The sequence below is a fragment of the Vigna umbellata genome, chromosome 4 (genome assembly GCF_029865625.1).
Source record: "Vigna umbellata cultivar VRB3 chromosome 4, Vumbellata_1.0, whole genome shotgun sequence".
In the NCBI taxonomy this organism is placed as follows: domain Eukaryota; kingdom Viridiplantae; phylum Streptophyta; class Magnoliopsida; order Fabales; family Fabaceae; genus Vigna; species Vigna umbellata.
The window spans coordinates 1,059,413-1,081,218 of record NC_142168.1 but is presented as its reverse complement, the minus strand read 5'-3'; the positions used below and the strand labels follow the sequence as shown (position 1 = coordinate 1,081,218).

The window sequence follows — 21,806 nt, the reverse complement described above, 5'->3', positions numbered from 1 at the left end:
TACAGTGCAGATAAGCATATCTTGTACGTAAAAGCGGACATCTGAGCGACGTTCATCCTGAAGCACTCTTAAACCCGGTACATGTTCGCCCAAGAACACCCAGGTGCATAAAGGGATACACTCCCGCTGGTAGATGTTCGCCCTAGAACACCCAGGTGCATCGAACAAAGGGACACACTCCCGCTGGTAGATGTTCGCCCTAGAACACCCAGACCATCAAACCTAGGGGACCATCCCCATAGCCTAGCTTATGTTCACCCAAAAACATCAACTTTTCAAAGATTCTGTCGTTCAACATCGAAAGCGCTCGTCATTTGGTCTCAACGCTCGACAAACAAATGTCAACGAGCGTCCACTCAGTCAATCGTTCCGCCTCAACGCTCGACAAACAAATGTCAACGAGCGTCCACTCAGTCAATCGTTCCGCCTCAACGCTCGACAAACAAATGTCAACGAGCGTCCACTCAGTCAGTCGTTCCGCCTCAACGCTCGACAATCAAATGTCAACAAGCGTCCACTCAGCCCGTCGTTCGGCCTCAACGCTCGACAATCAAATGTCAACGAGCGTCCACTCAGTCAGTCGTTTCGCCTTACCGTTCGGCAATCAAATGTCAACGAGCGTCCAAACATCGCTCGACATTCATTTTAACGAGCGTTCTGGAGCCGCTCGTCAATTCATTTCAACGAGCGTTCAAGAAGCGCCCGCCAATGCATGTCAACGAACGTCCCAACATCGCTCGACATTCCACTTCAACGAGCGTTCAGGAAGTGCTCGTTCATCCATGTCAACGAGCGCTCGTCAATTTATATCAACGACCAGCGTTTAGACACCGCTCGGCAATCCATGTTTACGAGCGCTCAAGAAGTTGGCCGTTCGGCCTCCAATTTGTTCAACCTTTTGGTTTTAAGCGCTCGACAACCCATGTGTACGAGCGTTCAAAACAGTCGGCCGTTCGACTTCCCTTTACTTTCAACCACTCAGTCTCACATGCCACTCGACCACTCGACCACCTATGTGTCGAACGTTCAAACAGTCGTCATGATCGGCCTCACATGCCACTCGGCCTCGACCGCTCGGTCATACGTATCTTTACGTTCGGCCTCACTTGCTCCAGCTTTTTGCCGTTCGTCTTCGCCTCCTTTTGGTCCATCAAATTCGTCATCCTTGTTTTAACACGTTCAGTCCACACTTGAGCAATAACCAGGCACACGCTCTCTAATTACAACGAAGACAGCCTCCCTCAAACTCATAAGTCCTATAGTTACCACGTTCATAAAACGGAACGGTTAACTCGGACTTGGGGGGCATGTTATGTAGTAAGGATATTTATGTAATAACATAAATATCTTAGATATTTTAGACAGTTAAAGCCACTAACCACATTTTTAGGTAAGGTGGTTATTTTTATTTTGCTTATAAATACAATAACAGGGCCAAGGTCCAGGGACGTTCTCTCTACGTTCTGTTTATGCTCTAGAGATCCTGAATAATATTTCAGAGCAGTATCGTAATCATTCTCTTGAGAGCTTCAGCTCCATAACTCACATCTGACTTGAGCGTCGGAGTATCTTTGCAGGTACCTCCCCCTCCTTTGGCGAGTATGAAGAACAACAATGATTGGAGAAAAGCACGCGTCCCAGACAACCAGCAAGCAACCCAGACAGTCAAGAGCAACAAAGACACACAGGAAAATGTACACCGAAACACTATATTTTTTCAAGGACAAAAACAAAACCATAAACTCAAATATTAGTGTCATTTTCACATTTGTGTAATGATTAACAATTAAAACTAGTAACTAAAAGGTTTAATAGCCAATTTAGTCCCCACTTTGGTTGAAAAATCTCAATTTAGTCCCTCGTTATAAAAGTGTTTTACATTAGTCCTAACTTTTAAAATAGTGGGTCAGATTCGTCCCTTTCGTTAAATATAAGTTAACGAAATTAATCGATGATGATGTGACACAGCTTAAAGCTGATGTGTTAGATTGTCCCTCATTAGCTTTAAGTTGTGTCACATCATCATCCATTAATTTTGTTAACTTATATTTAACAGAAAGGACCAATCTGACCCACTATTTTAAAAGTTAGGACTAATTCAAAACACTTTTATAACGAGGGACTAAATTGAGATTTTTCAACCAAAATGAGGACTAAATTGGCTATTAAACCTAACTAAAAATATAACTAAAAGATAAAAATTCAATATAAAACTTGTCCAGAAAAGTTTTAGGAAGTTTAAACTCATCAATAATCTGCTTCTGACCAAAATATCGTGCACAATTTCATATCAGCTCCAAGTAATTGTAAAATAATCAAACCACAACTTTAGAATTAATTATTTAAAATAAAGTAATTCTAAAAATTATAATATGAAAGCTGGAATATCACAAAATTCAAATAAACAATTTAAGCACAAGAAGAATGAAGCTTTTAATTTTGGAAACGACATGCTCATCGTATATACTAAAAGCTAAATCCAATGGTACTGTACTAAGCACGTGTTGTATCATTACCATGTGTTATCTTTTTCTTAAAAGAAAGATTAAGAATGTGATCACTTAGAAGATTAATCGGAGGAAGAATAAGTGAATAGATTTGAAGATATATGAGAGTGAATTGATTGTTACTTTTTATGAGTGAATTTGAAGGTAAGTGAGAGTGAATTTGAAAGTAAAATTTATAAAAAATAATGTAAGATTTGATCCATATAACAGATAAAAAAAATTGTTTAATTAGTAGAAATTGAATATTAACAAAATGTTCCCAGTTATAAAAGTAATATAAAATGATAATTTTTAATGTTATATATAATTGTAAAAATGTTTATAAAGAGAAAAAAATTAATTTCTAAAATATAAAAAATAATGAAATTTAGTAAATTGAAATAATTATTTTTAAAATATAATATTTTTTTAATATAATTTCCTGCTAAGTGTTTTTATTTGTTATTGAAGTGAAATTTAATATTTATGGTCAAATAAATAATTAACCGAAGTTACAATATTACATGACAAAAAAAGTGCAAACATAATAAGATAAATATTATTTCTCATATTTTATGAAGTTGTTTCGATTAGGTATTTAAACAACTTAATCAAACTATTGTATTAGCATTCCTATCAGACGTCTTGTATATGATGGATTTGATGATAGAAACTCGAAACACCGTCTGCATAAGTTACCATCTTGAATGTTCATTTTCCTTAATAAATTATCAATTTCTTCTAAAATATGATTAGATGAATGAGTTGTGGCTATTAACAATTGCAGTTATCAATTCAACACCCCATAGCTTGTAGTTGTCATTGAATAATTCTGCAACTTAACTGCACACAGTCTATTAATTTTTCACTTGGCTGTATTTCCAAAAGGCCTAATCAACTTTGTCATTAGCAAAGGATCACAATATGGTCACTTCCTATAAAGGGAGGCTAACCTGCATTTGGTTGCAATAAACATTATAGAGGGAAGATTTCGTTGAGAAAGTAAAGACCAATGTAGGATTGGTTCATAACTTTTGGACAGTTTTAAGTATTAGGTAGGAACATATGGTACGACAATTGCACCCAGTCTTTTTGGTTCAATATTTTCCTTTTCCAATTCATCAATTATTCGATAATTCATCTTATTTACAGTTCATTAAGGTGACATTCATAATAAATAAAAATATGATCATTGTTGTCAAAACAAGTAGAATTCAAATATAGTTAATGTAAGAAATCAAAAACATAAGTTAATGTAATATTATAAGTCATGTAATACAGTCATCTAATATAAAGAACTTAATCATCTAAAAGATGCATAATTAAGTTAACATTATGGTTTATGTTAGCAAATTGTCGGTTCATGTCGAGGGATAAGTTGGCCAAGTTATCTTCAATACGCTGAACTCGCCCTTGTATTTGTTCCATATCCTGCATTTTGTGTTGCAAGTCTTGTACACCCTCCCACATTTGAGTCATCATATTAGGATTTAAAGGACATGGAAGAGGTTACACAAGGTGGTCATGTTGAGGATTGTGATATTGTGGTTGCGCTTCATCTTCATCATCACTGACATCATGTTGTCAAACACCATTGACGTTTACAATGTTCAACATCTTCAAATAATTAGTTGAAAAATGTTGTTTGGTCCCAATTTGAGTGTTGGCGTCTACATTAAGATGTACTCCACTATATTACATGATTTGGGTTATCAAGACACCGTATGATAAAAGTGTGTCACCAACCTTACATTTAAGCATATGTTGCATGATGTGATGAGACCAATTGATAACTATATTATTTTTAAGGACCCATAACATAAAGATATCCTCGTGCAATAACTTTACAAAATTTTCAGGTTGTGGAGTCAACATATGCATAATAACATAATGCAAAAGTTTATCATTAATATTCAAACATCCAACCATTTTAACCCGATGACCCTGCAACTCTGGTCTGACCATAATAGTCAATGTCATCTCCCGATCATAAAGAAAGTCATATGGGATATTTGTGAAACACAATTTCTGACCCTTGTACTTGAGATGAACAACATTAAACAAATCATTTGGTTTCAATCTAATTCTTCTCTTCTTCACCTCACTAAGAAGATATCCATTTGCAGAAATTCACAAATTTAAATAGAACACTTTGATCAAATATGGATGGAAGGGTCGTTCCAATGTCACAAAATCTATCACTCCTTGAAATATAAGGTCCTGTTAAAAATATAAGCCCCGATGTTGCAAATGATTTAAAACTTCTTAACTTTTGAAACCACAATATTTCTTGTGTAGAAGTCAGTAACGTAGTGTTCCAAATGATGGCTGTCATTGAAAAAACAATGTTGATCTAATATTTTTGTCACATATGGCCTCGAATATGCAGAAACTTATGTCTCAATTGTCGGTTCTTTTCCCTTTCGACTTTTTTGTATCATTTTGGATGATAATGATGTCATTTAGCAATAACTTTAACAAAATAAAAAATAACATAGAAAATGTCATAAGAACAATTGAGTATTAATAGTAACAATTTAATTCAGAAAATGTCATAATCATTACAAGAACATTGCACAATATTAAATACCAACAATATTAAATTGCAAAATACAAATTCGCCTAAGGCTGAAATATTAATAGAACTAAGACTATTAAAGACACAGTTGGACTCAATCACCTCCCATCATCATCTTACATAACTTATTCCATCTACAATGTGGAAACAGTTCCATCAACTTTTTTGTGCTAGCAGGATTTCCACATAGGAAATCATAACATTAATCCATAAGGCTTTCATATGAAATGTTCATCGCACTTAACATCTTCTATATGTTGCCTTATGTGTATTGGAATGTAGTAGTACTCTATAGCAATCACTTGTTGCTCAACCATGTTTGAAGTTTTTTCAAAATGAACATTGCTAGTTCACATAACATCTATGAAGTCATCTAGCCTAGTCGTCAATTTATCAAATTAAGCGTCCATTACATCATTAATCGGTGCCTTCCTCTTCAAACCACGTGAGGATGAAGTGCCTCTGGATGGGACAAAAGTCACAGACTGAGTTTGTAATGGACTATACTCGTCCACAGTTGGAGGGAATGGTGTTGGAGCTGTAAACCCTAGATAGATGAGCTCTTTAGGAATGTATTTCATGCTCTCATTAAGATCAACTTGTACATGAGTCCTCTATCATTGTCGACGTGCTTGTTGAGTAGTTCAAACTTCACTCCCAATAACACAATCTGTCGCCCAAAGCTCAATCATTAGATCATAGTGCCTAATGGTGTTAACCCTCCACTTCGCTGCAATTGGCATTGCCTGAAATATATAATACAAAAACGATTCATAATTTAATAGTCTTCATATTTTGTATAACAAATCCACTTACCTTAATTAGGTCATCTCAAACTTCATCCATCACTTCAGATCTCATTGTTTATTTCATCCAGAAAAATCCACTCAATAATGCAAAGAGGTCATGTACCTCACACCACTTGTCTTTCAAAACCTTTTATCGATTTTTTACATTGTTTTTACTAATTGCAACATACTCACAGGTGTGAACGTTATCAATAATATTATTATAAGCTTGGGTTGTCCAACTTCCATCAACCTTATTCCCCAAACGTGATTCCTCGAGCATGGCATGCAAAAGTCGTGCGTCTATATCCTCTGTCCATTTTTTAAACTCTCTTGCACCACTAGACGACTCCACGGCGACTCCCTTACCCCTGTTCATTTTAAACATATTTCATAAACAAAATGGTAACAAGTTAAGTTTAAATAACCGTAAAACTAATTTCTCTTCATTACAAATAACATAGTCATACAACACAATCAATTACAAGAACTACGAATTTTGGTAATCTCTTCACATTTGTTTTGTTATCGAATCCCTAATACTACTACCAAGCCTATAATCTTCTTTACGAACTTGAGATAATGTTGTATGGTCTTCCCAATCATTCAATTCATTATCAACCTCATCAAATAATGAGACATCATTATCCATGCCACAAAAGAAGTTATGTAGGATACAACAACCTAATATAATGGATGTCATTGTTTCCAACCTATAATGTGGTTTAATGTCACTTGCAATGATAGAGAACATTTTTTCAACACATCAAATGTCCTTTCAATAACATTTTTCAAGGATGAATGACGGTAGATAAAAAGCTCGCATGGATTATGTGGTCATTTACGTGTAAATTCTTTAAGGTGATATTTGACGCCTCTATATGGTGTCATAATTGTGCTTTTCAAGTGGTGTAGTAATATTAGGGATTAGATAACCTTACAAGACCATACAACATCACCTCAAGTTCGTGACGAAGATTATCGGCTTGGTAATAGTATTAAGGACAGAACAAATGTGGAGAGATTATCAAAACTAGTTCTTGTAATTAATTGTTTTGTATGACTATGTTATTTGTAATGACAAGAAATTGGTTTTATGATTACTTAAACTTAACTTGTTACCATTTTGTTTATGAAATATGTTTAAAATGAACAGAGGTAAGGAGTCGTCATAAAGTTGTTTGGTGGTGCAAGAGAGTTTATAAAATGGACAGAGGACATGGACACACAACTTTTGCATGTCATGCTCGAGGAACCACATTTAGGGAATAGGGTTGATGAAAGTTGGACAACTCAAGCTTACAGTAATATTGTTGATAACCCTTACACATTTGGGTATGTTGCAATTAGTAAAAACAATGTAAATAATCGATAAAAGGTTTTGAAAGACAAGTGATGTTTGTTACATGACCTTTTTGTGTTATTGAGTGGATTTGTCTGAAATGACATAATAATGAGATTTGAAGCAGAGGATAAAGTTTAGGATGACCTAATTAAGGTATTAATTACATATGCTTGAAAAGTGAATTTGTTATACAAAATATGAACACTTTATTAAATTATGAATTGTTTCTGCATTATATTTCAGGCAATGCCAGTTGTGGCCAAGTGGAGGGTTAACATCATTAGATATGATCTAATGGTGGAGCTTTGGGCACCGGATTGTGCTACTGGAGTGGAGTTTAGACTGCTCTGCAAGCACCTCGACAACGGTAGAAGACTCGTGTACAGGTTGATCTTAATGAGAGCATGAAATACATTCCTCAAGAGCTCATCTATCTAGGGTTTACAACCCTCACTCCACCATCCCCTCTAGTTATGGACGAGTATAATCCAGGACAAATTCAGTTTGTGTCTTCCGTCCCATTCAGAGACATTTTACCCCCACATGCATCGTAGATGAAGACACCTATGGTGGATGTAATAGCGCCCAATTTGATAAATTGACGACCAGGCTAGATGGCTTCATGAATGTGATGGGATGTACCAATATTCATTTTGAAAAAATTTCAAACATGGTTGAACGACAAGTGATTGTAATGGAGAAGAGAAATGAAATTCTCAGTAACCAAATAGATATCCTACATCGCAAACCTACATTCCAATACACAGAGGGCGACATATGGGAGATGTTGAGTGCGATGAACAATTCAAATGAAAGCCTTATGGATCAATGTTATGATTTCCTCTATGGAAATCATGCTTGCACAAAAAGGTTAATGAGATTGTCCCCACATCGTAGATGGAATAAGTTATGTAAGATGATGACTGAGTCCACCTGTGTCTTTATGCTGGGAATCAAAGTGAGTTTAAGTCCCACATTAGATAGAAATAAGAAAGTAAAGCACTATATAAAGATGAAAGACCCATTAACACATTGCCTCAAGGTTTTTAAAAATTGTTGTAAATGTTGTATTGCAAAAGATTTACTTCTGTAGATTGTGGACATAGAAGAATCGGATGGATGTCAATTTTGTGGAATGGTTTTAACCAAACTATTATGTGCATAGTAGCCTCCCAAGGTCTCGTGCTTCCAACGTCTTCCGCAAGAAAAAATGATGCCAACGCATCTTTTTTTAATTTGCAACGTTTACATTTTCCTTACAACCTTTTAATTTATTAAAGAAATCTTTTTCTCAAAAGATACTTTGACAGATATTTTAAATCTTTTTTATCATGGATCTGGTTCACCAGCTCTATAAATAGAGCATTTCATTCACTCCAAAAACATCATTAGAAACTATTCTTCTCTCATTTTATCTTCTCTTAGTTTCTGATGATATTTTTGGTTCTGATGATATTTTTGGAGTGAATGAAGTGCTCTATTTATAGAGCTGGTGAACCAAGCCCATGATCCAAAAGATTTTTTAAGAAAAAGATTTTTTTAATAAATTAAAACGTTGTAAGCAAAATATAAACGTTGCAAATTAAAAAAAAACATTGGCAACATCCTTTCTTACGAAAGACCTAAAAGCACGAAATCTTGGAAGGCTATTGTGCACATAACGGTTTGGCCAAAACTATTCTACAAAATTGGCATTCATCCGAGTCTTATACACCCACAATCTAAGGAAGCAAATATTTTGCAATACAACATTTACAACACTTTAATAGTCTTAGTTCTTAGGTGAATTTGTATTGTAATTTAATATTGTTGGTATTTACCCATTGTTCAATGTTCTTATAATGGCTATGACATTTTCTAAATTAAAATATTATTATTAATATTCAATTATTCTTATGACATTTTTTGTGTTATTGCTAAATGGCATCACCATCATCCAAAAGAACAAAAAAGTCAAAAAGAAAAAGAACTAACAACTAAGACAGAAGCTCTTACATATAAGGCCATCTGTTGCATAAGTATTAGATTAGCTTCGTTTCTTTAGTAATAGTCATCAAATGGAACACTACACTATTAATTTCTACACAAGAAATATAATGGTTACAAAAATTATGAATTTTGAATCATTTCCAACCTCATAATTATATTTTCGACATCACCTTGTATTTCAAGGAGTGGTAGATTTTGTGACATTAGATTTGATCAAAGCGTTCTATTCAAATCTAAAGATTTCGCAAATGGATATCTTCTTAGTGAGGTAAACAAGAGAACAATTAGATTTAATTCATCTAATTGGTTGAATATTACTTATCTCAAGTACGAGGGACAAAAATTGTATTTTACAAATATCCCATATGACTTTCCCTATGATCAGGAGATGACATTGATTATTATGGTCAAACTAGAAATGCATGGTCAACGTGTTAAAACCGTTAGTTGTTTGAATATTAATGAGACTTCTGCATATGTTATTATTCATAGATTGACTCCATGACCTGAAAATTTTGTAAAATTATTACACAAATATATCTTTATGTTATGAGTGCTTAAAAATAATATAACTATCAATTGACCTCATTGCATCATGTGACATATGCTTAAACACATGGTCGGAGACACACCTTTACCATTCGATATCTTGATAACCAAAATCATACAATATAGTAGAGTACATCTTGATGCAAAATGCCAACACTTAATTTGGAATCAGACAACATTTTTCAACTAATTTTTTGAAGAGGTTGAACATTGTAAACTTCAATAGTGTTTGGCAGCACGACATCTATGATAATGAAGACAAAGAGCAACCACGACATCATAGTCTTCAACATGACCACCTTTTGCAACCTCCTTCCTATCCTTTAAATCCTAATATGATGACTCAAATGTGGAAGACATACAAGAATTACAACACAGAATACAGGATATGGAATAAATGCAAAAGCGGGTTCAGCGTATTGAGGATAACTTGACCAACTTATCCCTCGACATGAGTCAACAATTTGTTAACCTCAACCATAATGTTAACTTAATTCTACACCATTTAGATAATTAAGTTATTTACTATTCGATAATTGTATTACATGACTTATTATATTTCATTAACTTATGTCTTTAATTTCTTACATTAACTATATTTCAATTCTACTTGTAGTTATCATACTTTTATTTATTGTGAATGTCACCTTAATGAATTGTAAATTAGACTAATTCTCAAATAATTAATAAACTGGAAAAGGGAAATACTAAAACAAGAAGACTATATGCAATTGTTCAAAGACAACTACAAGCCATGGAACGTCAAAATGCATTATTAATAGGCACAACTCAATTATCTAATCATACTTTAGAAGAAATTATAATTTATTAAGGACTATGATCATTCAAGATGATAACTTATTCAAATGGTCTTCGAGATTCTGTTTTCAAATTCATTCTATACAATATGTCTAATAAAAATGATAATACAATATTGTTTAAATAGGTTACTTACAAACCTAACTAAAACAACTTCATCATAAATTGTGAGAAATATATTTGTATCTTATTATGTTAACACTTTTTTAAGTCATGTAATATTGTAACTTAGATTAATTATTTGTTTCATCATAAATATTAAATTCATTACAATAACAAAAAAATACAAACCACTAGACAATGAATTATATTAAAAAATATTATATTCTAAAACTAATTATTTCATTTTACTATATTACCATTTTTTAAATTTAAAATTAATTTTTATTTGTTTTCTCCTTATAAATATTTTTAGAATTATATATAACATCAACAATTATTATTTTATATTACTTTTATAACTAGAAACATTTTGATAATTTTTAATTTCTACCAATTAAACAATTTTGTTTATCTATCACATCAATCAAATTCTACACTAATTTTCATAAAAAAATTCAATTCATTCTCAAATTTTCTCAAATTCATTCACTCACTCTCTCCCAAATCAATCATCTAAAGTGAATACACCCTTAGATTCATTTTAAATAATGCTTTTTATTTATTATAAAAGCAAAACCAAAAAAAAATAATGAAAACAAGAAATACCAAATATAAAATACTTACAAAAATAATCCTTTATCTCTTAGCTTTACTCTATGTTGAAACAATAAAATAGATGATTGGAAAAGAAAAACATTTAGGAGTGATGGAATCTTTTTATTTGTACTCATCTATATAGTTACACATTCCCTTCACACTAAGATAGTAGTAATAAGGGACAGATAAATGTAAGCTGAGACAGAATTTTGGCACGCTTATTTGTTTAAAAAGCAAATTTAATTTTGTTTTTATATGTTGTAGGTATTTTTTAAAAAGTCTAACTTGACCTACAATTAAATTTGAAGATATATGTTCTATTAAGATTAAATAAAAAAATATTTTACTATCAGTGAAAAATAAGTTATCAATAATCATAAGTAAATGTTAACAGGATTACATTAAATTTTATACAACTTAATTTATACACATGTTTAAATACTTGTCTATAAAGATGTATTATTATTCATGTTATCTAAAACGGCATAGAACATTTTACCAGCCTAAGCTTTTACAGCTTTTCCAGTTCCTGCAATGTTGTTAACTCTTTTACTAGTAAGATCTAGCTTCTTAGTTTGATAATTTAAAACATACAGGAAGGAGAATAGGAAATTCAGTCAGTGAGGATAATGGAACTAAAGTCTGACCATTCAATTAATTAAATTGTGTCAGAGTAAGGTGTATCATGTTTGATTCCAAAGCTCCAAGATAAGTTTGATGACATAAATCTGAGTATTCGATAGTATTTAGAATTAAATCACGTATATGACCTAATAAGGTATGTAGAAAAAGAATTGGCTACCCTCGAAAAATTTGACATAAAAGGTTAAAATAAGTATCTAATTAATGTTTAAAAGAGTTTAAACCTGCCCGACACCCAAATTTTCATAGAAATCAGCCGGATGACCAGCAAGAATTGGAAATTTCAGCAATGACAGAAATTGGAAAATGTATGCAAAGACAAAAGGAACATGTAACTTATTCTAAAAATTCGTTCTTTTCTTGGTGTGTGTGCGTGCGTGCATATATATAACTCAGCTGGTCGTGGATCCAAATCCAGAAATAGCGTTTCTGACATGCAAGGGTAAGGCTATATAGAATCCTCCCCCGTACTTTTGCATAGCAAAAAAGCCTTTTGAACTGAGATACGTTAGTGAGTTATATAATTCAGTCAGTGTTTTCAATAAGATATATCGCATGGCAGAGCCATGGCAATTCAAAATTACCTGGGTGTGAGTTGTCTACCTTGTGATTGTGTCTATATGTGATATAAATTTCACCATCATTTCCACACATAATCCCCAATGGATGTTGAAGAAGTCCATCAGAGTCTATTCCATCTTGGTCACCAAACTGCAGGTTTGAATATATCACGGTAGGATTGATCTCCAAACTTAACTCCTCCATTACAAATACACTGCTATAAACAAATTAAACAGCTAAAGCATTACAAACTGCCCTATTATTCAGAAACTATGACGGATATTGTTTATGAATTCTAAGCTAGAGGGAACACACACAAACTGAAAAATATTAGCAAAAAAGACATACATATATACGTTGTACCCTGGGCAACGTGGATCCCACATAGGGCTGATTGCCAGGGATATTCTTCATTAGCAAGGTTACATTGCGGTACATCAGAAACCAACTAGGACTCAATAATTCAACATTAGGAATGTAGGCATTTCAGCATACACTTCGTAAGCAACTTAATTTCTCAACAGAAACAATGACAAATTTCAAAATCTTCACCACTGTGGGAGAAGCAAACACAATGGTAATGTCCGAAATATTAATTTTAAACTGACAAAGAAACTTTAAAAAATCGTAAGGCTATAAAGATTGATAATGACAGAAATATCAGTAATATAGAAAATAAATGAAGAGGATATCAGAACACATGACAGAGAGAATAAGAGGGTAAAGGAGAAGGAGATATTACCATTAGAAAAGCCTCAATGAAAGACACAGATCCTCATGTAAGAGGCAGATCTTGAAACCTACAATCGCCTGCAAGTCAAAATAGTAGAAAATGCACGTGTTATAAAAAAAAAAAAAGTAGACCATTAACCTTATTTAAAAAAATTAGATCATTACACTTACATTAAAAGTGTATTTTACGTTTAATATATGAAATCCAGTGTTGCAATCTAATTAATGATGTTGATGCTATCTTACATATCTAACGACAAAGACTTTTAACAATGAAATATTAACACAGTAAATCAATTGAAAAAGACCTTTTAGTATTGTCCTATTGGTACTATTGATGTTTGTTATTAGTAAGATCTGTTAGGATTACTACTTAGGAGTAGTAATCTGTTAGGAGTTTGGTTTTCGCCCCCTTTTCCCTAACTTATTTAAAGGTTAGGGTTTTTCCCCATCCTGTAATATCATAGAAACTTACACAATACAGTAATAATGAAAGTTCAGTTTTTTCATACCTTCTGATAAAGCCTTTCCGCCGATCTGCTCTCTCTCCTTCCAGAAGCCATGCCTGAATGCTGCCAGTGAGCCTCGTGCTCCTTCTCCTCGCGGACCAGCACTGCCTTTCTTGGCTCAGGTTCTAAACACGAGATATTTTTATCTCTCGTGGGCCTTTAAACCAGTGGGCCTTTATTATAATACCTTTAACCTCCAATATTGAGCTTGAACAATAAGATCTAATTATTCCTAGTCACTTAAGACAGTAAAAATGAAACCACAAATATATTATGTTCTATCTACATGAATTCCACAAAATGTTATATTATGTTTTTAAACCAAACACGGGCGAAGTACGAAGGATACCAACACTTAGGTGTCATGCATCAACCTACTAACTGTGGTCGTAGCAATTTTCACTTCAACTGAGAAGTGGTCCTAGTGTTGCATTTCATCAAACATGTGGAAGGCACCGTCTTCAACTCACTCATAACATAAAGATAATATTGCAAAATGATTGTGCTTAACGAAAACAATCACAACAAAACATGTAAAATAAGGCATGAATTTGAAAATAATTTGGAACCTGGAGATAAGGAAAGTACATGAGAAGAGATCATAGAGGCGCGGGAGAGAGCAAAAAATCTTGAAAGGGAAAAATAAGGAGTGGAACGGATGATAGTAGAAAAGATAGAATCAACATACCTAAATTAGAAACATCTAAAAGAAGGAGCATGTGAATGCGAGTTTAGGTTTAACATAGCCATATTCAATTATTTAGATATAATTTTAATGAATTTCAATCCATCAACTCAACAGAACATTAATTAAGATAATTTCTTTTATAATATACAAGGCTCATAAAATTCTGCCTCTAATATACTCTTTAACAAAATTTAACCAAGTTATAATAAATTTAACATTTTTTTCCTGCTGAATACATCTTGGAAAAAGGTTTACCAGGATTTTTAACGGATTATTTTTAGCAGAGTTATTTATGAGTTTACTGCAAATTATTTTTCACAGAAATAGTCACAAATTTCTTGCAAATGTGAACCAGCAAAAAATTTCTCAGGAATTTCTTGCAAAAAAAAAGTTCCACGACAAAATTAGCAGGAAATTAACATTATTCTAATAGTTTCAAGATATATATTGTGACAATTAGTTCTTTCAATCTTTTATCTAATTTTAATCAAATTTTATTCAATAAAAGAATCATATAGTGTACAATATCATAAGTATTTTATAATTAAAATTAATCCAAAATGAATTATGATGATAAAATCTTTAGCAGAAAATAGGTTAAATTAGCTACACGTCTCTTTTTTTTTAATTCTAAAGTTTATATACACAAGTTGTATCCACTTTTCTTTTATATATTTTTATTAAATATAATAAATTTAATTTAACACATAGTAAAAGTAACCAAAATTAATTTTTTTATTTAATTGACTTATGTGTACTCCTTTATCAAATTTATATAGTAGAATGTATGAATTATGATAGTTCAAAAAACCAAAACTTTATAAAGATAAAATGTAGATTTAACATTTTTTAACACAAATATTTTTTAAAAGAACAATGTAATTTGTTTTTCGTTAAATTTGAACAAAGATAGGAGAAGTAGTTCATTCCTGTGGAGATAACAAAATTAAAAATTGTAAGAATTTAATAATTTTAATAATAACTTATTAATTATTCCTATTTAACAAATAATATAATTTAGTATTTATCAAAATAAAAAAATAAATAATAAATAATTTTTAAAATAAATTACCAGTTAGTAATTACTAACATTGGAATCGAATTCTTTCCAAGAATCACAACTAGATTTTTCCGCTGTTGATTAATTCAAGGGCTTTTTCAGGTTATATTCTGATTTTTTTTATCAATAAATAATATATATATATATATATATATATATATATATATATATATATATATATATTAAACACTATTATAAAATATCTAAATATGCATTCAACACATTTGTAATGAAATCTCATTGTTTCTTTCAAGACAGTATTATATAGTCTTAAAATTTAGAAGTTACTTGTATGTTCAAGGTACCAAAACAGACTATAGTCACATGTTACATCTAATGTAATGTAAAGCAGTCATGGTTACATCAAAAACCAATTATGATATCTGTGTACTTGATGTAAATCAACCTATAGTACTTGTCATAACTGGATAACTTTTGTTCTCCATTGTTGCTTCCTGGTGTAGCTTGAAAGGAGCATGTTGTTGCATGACTGCATTTTTTTTAGTATCTTTTTTAGTATCTGTATGTTATTGTTGGACCATCCATATTGTGTTTCATATTAATCCTAAATTTACTACTAAAAACAAACATAGCTTCACACTAAAAGTCAAGTCAGGTTAGAATGCAGAAAAAAGATATTTACCTCCAATTTTATAGATTGAGATTTGTGTTTCCTACTAGTCTCTAACGTGTGGTTAAGGTTATATTTTTATGTGACAAATTGAACGTATTGAATTGGACAAAGAATTCAATCAGAATAGAAAAAATAACAATTAATTTTATGTTTTATCTAAAACCAAACATTTAGTTGTGTCAAAAGTAAATATTTTATTTGCATCCACTTTTCTTTCTCTAAACCTTATATTATTCCTATAATCCCATATATTATTTATAATTTTAATTCACACACCCTTCTTCCAACCCATACAATATACAAGATACATCATTTCATTGTACTCTTCTCTTCCTAAGATTTGTCATTGTCGGTACCTTATTCATGATTGTTCTCCAAATCATTTAATTGTACTTCTCTCTTCCTAAGATTTGTCATTGTTGATACTTTATTCATAATTGTTCTCCAAGCAAAAATTTGGTTGAGACAGTTATCTTTACACTCCATAACATTTTGTACAAATAAGAGTTTTCCTCAATACAAGTGTTTTGTATTTTTCATATCCAAATTTAACAGAATATGTATCTTTCTCATCTTTCCAAATCCTCCTTCTTTATTGTTGTTTAAATTCGTCTACTTTTGACAATTTTCACTCAAACCATTCTCTTCTTCATGTTACCTTCCATTTTCATTCATCATTCTCTCATTTTCCAAACACTTTTATGACTCTATTCTTAATTATGGAATTCTCATAGTCTTATAAGCCTAAGGCTTATGATATCTTGTCCTAATCAAGTATCTTCCCATAATTTTATCTTAGGCTTTGAATCTACTTTTCCATTTTATATTTTGGTGAAACTATCTCCTTTTCCCTCCTTCCCGCATACCTTCTTTAAATTTTTTCACCATATTAATCTATGTTTACTTTTCTCGAAAAGCCTCTCCAAGATTTATGTTTTGATTCCAAAATTTCTTTATAGAGGTCGTTTTCTTATTTATCTGGTCTCCATTTTCATTTGGTTAATATAGTTTTATTAAAGAACTCAATACTTTTACGTCTCTTCCTATTTTTTATTTACGTAAACTCTTTCATTTTATTCAAGCTATTTTCCTACCTTCATTTTATGAAAAAAAAAGTTTTTTTTTAATTTCCTAATAAACTTATATATTCCTTTTGGAACTTTATAAATGGAGAAATAATAAATTGATAAAATAATTATAACAGATTTTATAAAACATATTCGTCTTACAAATGACAATGTTCTATCCTTTTATGTTGACAATTTCTTTTGAATTTTGTTAATACTGCCAAAATTGTTTTTGTTGGATTAGTTCATTATGATCTCTAAATACTTATAACGAAACTTCCATATTACTAAAATTCAATTCAAGATATTAGAAACAACTATTGAACCATGAAAATATATATATATATATATATCAAAACACTATCTTCGAAAAATGTCATTATTTTTCATAAAGTTTCTTGCTCCATGATGACAAGCATGATGAATCATAAACTTCTTGACCTATTTTTGTCGAGTATTCTTAATTCCATTTTTTTTTTCTGTATTTCACAATTTAAAAAAAACTTATTCGTAAATATGGAACTTAAATATACGAGTTAAAATGCAAATGGCAAGGATGATGGTGGATATTGCGCTACGTATTCAATAAAAGGCCTCTTGAATTCGATCCCACAAAAAAGTGGCGAAATCTTTTTCGCCTCAAGAAGGAGCTATCCACGTGTCAACCTTAAGCTCCACAGAACAATCCTCTTCATACCTTAGCCACGTCATCACTAACGTGTTCCCATCACTAACCGCATATTCTACTCTCACTAATTCCTGGCCGTTGATTTTTCGGAGACCAAAATTGTGGTCATCTTAATTACGCATTTCGCTTTAAATACAGAAAAACTCAAATCCTTTAACTTTTCTCTGTAGATTCCTCTATCTGGATTCATTTGCTTCTCGCTGATCAAAGGTACTCTTCGTTATGGTCTCACTCTGTCTTTGAACATATATTAATTTACTTGTTCATTTGATTCCATTACTTTTGTTTCATCATATCATATCGTGGCAAGTTTTTGATGGTTGGTAGAGCAGTAAGTTTACTCGTCCATATGTTATTATTTTGGTATACATGTTTTAAGCTGTAGTATAATGATTAATCATGAGAATGTGCTAACTGATTGATAATTCTCAGTAAGGATTACTTGTGAACCAAAGTTAATGATGGTGTAAGATCTTTAGCATTAAAAACTTGCCATTTCTTGTTAAACGCAGATTATTAGGTAACCTGGTATGGGAGTTGTGACTGTTTCTAGCTCAGCTGCGAGGACTCCAGTGGGATTGAATACAAACTTTTCCTGTAATCGTCTGAAGAGACCTTTGATTATAGCATTTAAAGGGGATAAACAAAATGACTCAGCTTTGATTGCAACTCAAGAGAAAATCCCTGTGCCCATTGCGACCACCAAGACGCAGAAGAAAAAGATAGGGAAAGCTAACAAACTACCTAAGAGAGAAAGAGTTGCCTTTGCGGAGGAAAATTCTCCTTCTTCCTTGGATGTCGACTATAATGAAGCTGCTGCTATGCTTGAAAATATTTACAAACTCAGCCCTGCTTTTGATGCTGATAATGCAGAATGTATAGATGGTAAAATCAAAAGGATCTCCCGGAGAAGGAAGAAGATTGCTGACGATTGTGAAGAAAAGGATGTAAACGACGATAGGGTGGTCAGAAACCAGAACAAGAAAGCTAAACGGTTGAATCTTGATGAGCGGATTTCATTAAAGAGGAACTCAGACGGGGATGAAGTCGTTCCCACTCGAAATAAAAGAAAGAATAGGATTGAGAAGATTGAAGAACTTATTCGGGACTATTCCGCATCAACTGATTTTGTAGGTATGGACTGGAGAAGAATGAAAATACCTCCCGTTCTTTCTTCTTCAGAGCATGCTTGGCTTTTCAAATTGATGCAACCTATGAAGGTAATCAGTAAATTACAACTAATGTTTTTGTCCCCATACTTTGATTTTTTTTTCTTGAACTATTAGTTTAGATTTGTTTGGTTCCCAAGTAGCAGGGGTTCGAGGATTTAATTCCATTCTTAGATAACTTTGTCAAATTCAAGATGTTAGGAAAACTCAGAATTTGCTTCTGTAGCAGACATTAAGTCATAATTGTTTGTTTTTCAGACAATACTTCAAGTGAAAGAAGGTTTACAGAAAGAGCTAGAAAGAGAACCTGCTGATAGTGAAGTAGCCGATGCAACGAACATGAACACTGCTCATGTAAAGAAAGCATTGGAGGTTGGTCAAGCTGCAAGAAACAAACTCATAAAGGTAATTCGAATTGTTAAGTTCTTTCACGGCATGACTGTAGAAAAAAAATTCAACGTATGAAGATGAAATTACTGTCAGTTTGTTGTGTAACTTATCATATCTCTTGCAGCACAATCTCCGGCTTGTCTTGTTCGTTATCAACAAATATTTTTCAGATTTTGCAAGTGGCTCTAGGTTTCAAGATCTTTGTCAGGCAGGAGTTAAGGGGCTTATGACAGCAATTGATCGCTTTGAACCGAACAGAAGATTTCGGCTGTCAACATATAGCTTATTTTGGATTAGACATGCTATCACTCGTTCAATGACCCTCTCAAGCTTCACACGCGTTCCGTTTGGACTTGAATCGGTATGCATTCTCACTATTCATGGTGATTAGTGTTTTGTTTAGCAGCATATGGTTCATGGCTTTTATTTCTTTAGTTTTTATTTCCATGTTATATATCATCATACTTTGTTTTCAATGTCAACAAATTGTAATTCCTAATCAACCATTTTTGTTGTGGTTGCTTGAAGGTATAATCCAGGATTGTTTTATATAGACAATATATTTAGAAAGGCTTGGATATAAAATTAAGTAGAATTTAGGTGTTGAAGTCTCAACTTTGGGTAAGTTCTCCATTTCTTTTTGAGCAGGTTCGAGCAGAAATCCAAAAAGCTAAAACTGAGTTAACAATTGAGCTTCAGAGGTCACCAACAGAGGAAGAAATAATAGAAAGAGCTAAAATATCTCCGGAAAGATACCATGACGTAATGAAGGCATCAAAATCCATTCTTTCGCTGAACTCGAGGCATATAACTACACAAGAGGAGTTCATTAACGGGGTCGTTGATAATGATGGTGTTAATGGTGATAATAGTAAGCAACCTGCTCTACTACGGCTTGCTCTTGATGATGTGGTAACTACTCAATCTCTTGAGACATTATTTGATCCCACATTTCTCATTCTGTTGAAGTATGCTATGATCATAACTGTATTTGTTCAATGAAATCTGCGAAATAAATGAAATTTGAAAATTTTCAGAACTCAAGTTTTAACACTGCCATATGTTCAAATAAGTATGATAATCATATTCTTGTCAACAGTATTTTTTATTTCTTTCATGATTCCTGTCGGGTTTCTCTTCGTGACGATCCTGACTAATAGGCACCAGACTATTGGTATCTTTTATAACATAGGAAAGGGAAATGCTATAAATACATTTTCCAGTATACTTCTTTGAATGTGTATTCATTTGTTGAAATTTGTTGAAAATCAAATTTGTGTAGGTCATCTTATTCTCATTCCTATTTGATATTTTTGGTTTTCAATAAACTCTAATCCATAAGAAGAGTATATAGAATTTCCATAGAACCCTTTTCAGTTGGGAATTAGTAACATATCTATTTTTCTTTGTCCAAGTAATATATTATTATACATATCTGATTCGATTACACCATATTGTCACTGTCAACTAATCTGACATATAATTTTTGTGCTAGCTTGATTCCCTGAAGCCGAAGGAGAGCTTAGTTATCAGACAGAGATTTGGACTTGATGGGAAGGGTGACAGAACATTGGGAGAAATTGCTAGGAACTTGAATATATCAAGGGAAATGGTTAGAAAGCACGAAATGAAGGCTCTTATGAAGCTCAAGCATTCAGCTCGTTTGGATTATCTTCGTCGTTATGTTGTATAAATCACTGATGTATAGAAACACCTAACCTATAGTTATACAATATATATATATATATACTCGTGATATGTATTATTGTTCATTTAAATAGATATTATTATAATCATACTCATGTAATTTGTATATGATTTACTTGAAATTACAAAAGTATATGACTGTTTATACAAGTTACATACATACATGTGATGTGGCTTACTTTGATGAAATTATACTGTATTCGGCGTTTATCATGAAGGGGGAGTGTATATCATATCCTAAACATTGGGCCAGAAAATAAAGTGATGGCGATTTGAGTAGGGCCAGGAGAATAATTGCCAATGTAATATCCAAAAGTTATAAATAATGACATTTTTTTAGTTATTTATTAATTTTCATTCCCTTTTTCCATCTATTTCTTTTTTTAGTTATAATTAATTTTTTTAGTTATTATTTTTTTAGTTAAACAACCTTTATTCTTACACATTTTCTCTTCCTTTCTTTAGTTTTCACCAAATGCTAATTGTCATGTACTTCTTTCTAATCATTCCTACCACTCTCACTGAATGTACTTCTTCCTATATAAATAAATAAAAAATTATTTTAGAGACATACATCATACTCACATTGTAAGTAGTATAAATATTCTACATATAAGTACGTTTAATCGAAATTTTCTATAATTTTAAGAGAAAAAAATAGAAGAAAACATCAAAATTAAATTTTCCATAAATTAATATTAACTTC

General features: G+C 32.1%; 1 protein-coding gene and 1 long non-coding RNA gene across 18 annotated transcripts; one reads left to right on the top strand and one right to left on the bottom strand.

Annotated features, from left to right (window-relative positions):
• Positions 1–11,964: 11,964 nt before the first annotated feature.
• LOC148198894 (uncharacterized) lies at positions 11,965–14,403 on the bottom strand. 16 transcript variants are annotated; one of them, XR_015786146.1, is made up of 4 exons: positions 14,386–14,403; positions 13,701–13,904; positions 13,199–13,266; positions 11,965–12,670 (listed from the first exon to the last, which is right to left on the bottom strand). It is a non-coding gene; the product is annotated as an uncharacterized LOC148198894 (long non-coding RNA). The 16 variants fall into 16 exon arrangements; XR_015786150.1 differs by having other exon boundaries at positions 13,701–13,891; positions 14,386–14,400; XR_015786147.1 differs by lacking the exon at positions 14,386–14,403 and adding an exon at positions 14,267–14,381 and having other exon boundaries at positions 13,701–13,884.
• Positions 14,404–17,940: 3,537 nt separating this feature from the next.
• LOC148198893 (RNA polymerase sigma factor sigE, chloroplastic/mitochondrial-like) lies at positions 17,941–21,450 on the top strand. 2 transcript variants are annotated; one of them, XM_088111522.1, is made up of 6 exons: positions 17,941–18,044; positions 18,347–19,054; positions 19,262–19,408; positions 19,518–19,754; positions 20,042–20,305; positions 20,889–21,450. In XM_088111522.1, the coding sequence occupies exons 2-6, from the start codon at positions 18,365–18,367 to the stop codon at positions 21,084–21,086; spliced, it is 1,536 nt and encodes a 511-aa protein (XP_087967648.1). In that variant the 5' UTR covers positions 17,941–18,044; positions 18,347–18,364; the 3' UTR covers positions 21,087–21,450. The 2 variants fall into 2 exon arrangements, with proteins under 2 accessions (XP_087967648.1, XP_087967649.1); XM_088111523.1 differs by lacking the exon at positions 17,941–18,044 and adding an exon at positions 18,085–18,165.
• Positions 21,451–21,806: the final 356 nt, after the last annotated feature.

Bases quoted from the DNA above. Each gene is read 5' to 3' on its own strand.
- LOC148198893 (XM_088111522.1), top strand. From the start codon at position 18,365: ATGGGAGTTGTGACTGTTTCTAGCTCAGCTGCGAGGACTCCAGTGGGA. The intron at 19,055-19,261 runs GTAATCAGTAAA...TTTGTTTTTCAG, and splicing joins AATTGATGCAACCTATGAAG to ACAATACTTCAAGTGAAAGA. The intron at 20,306-20,888 runs GTAACTACTCAA...TTTTTGTGCTAG, and splicing joins GGCTTGCTCTTGATGATGTG to CTTGATTCCCTGAAGCCGAA.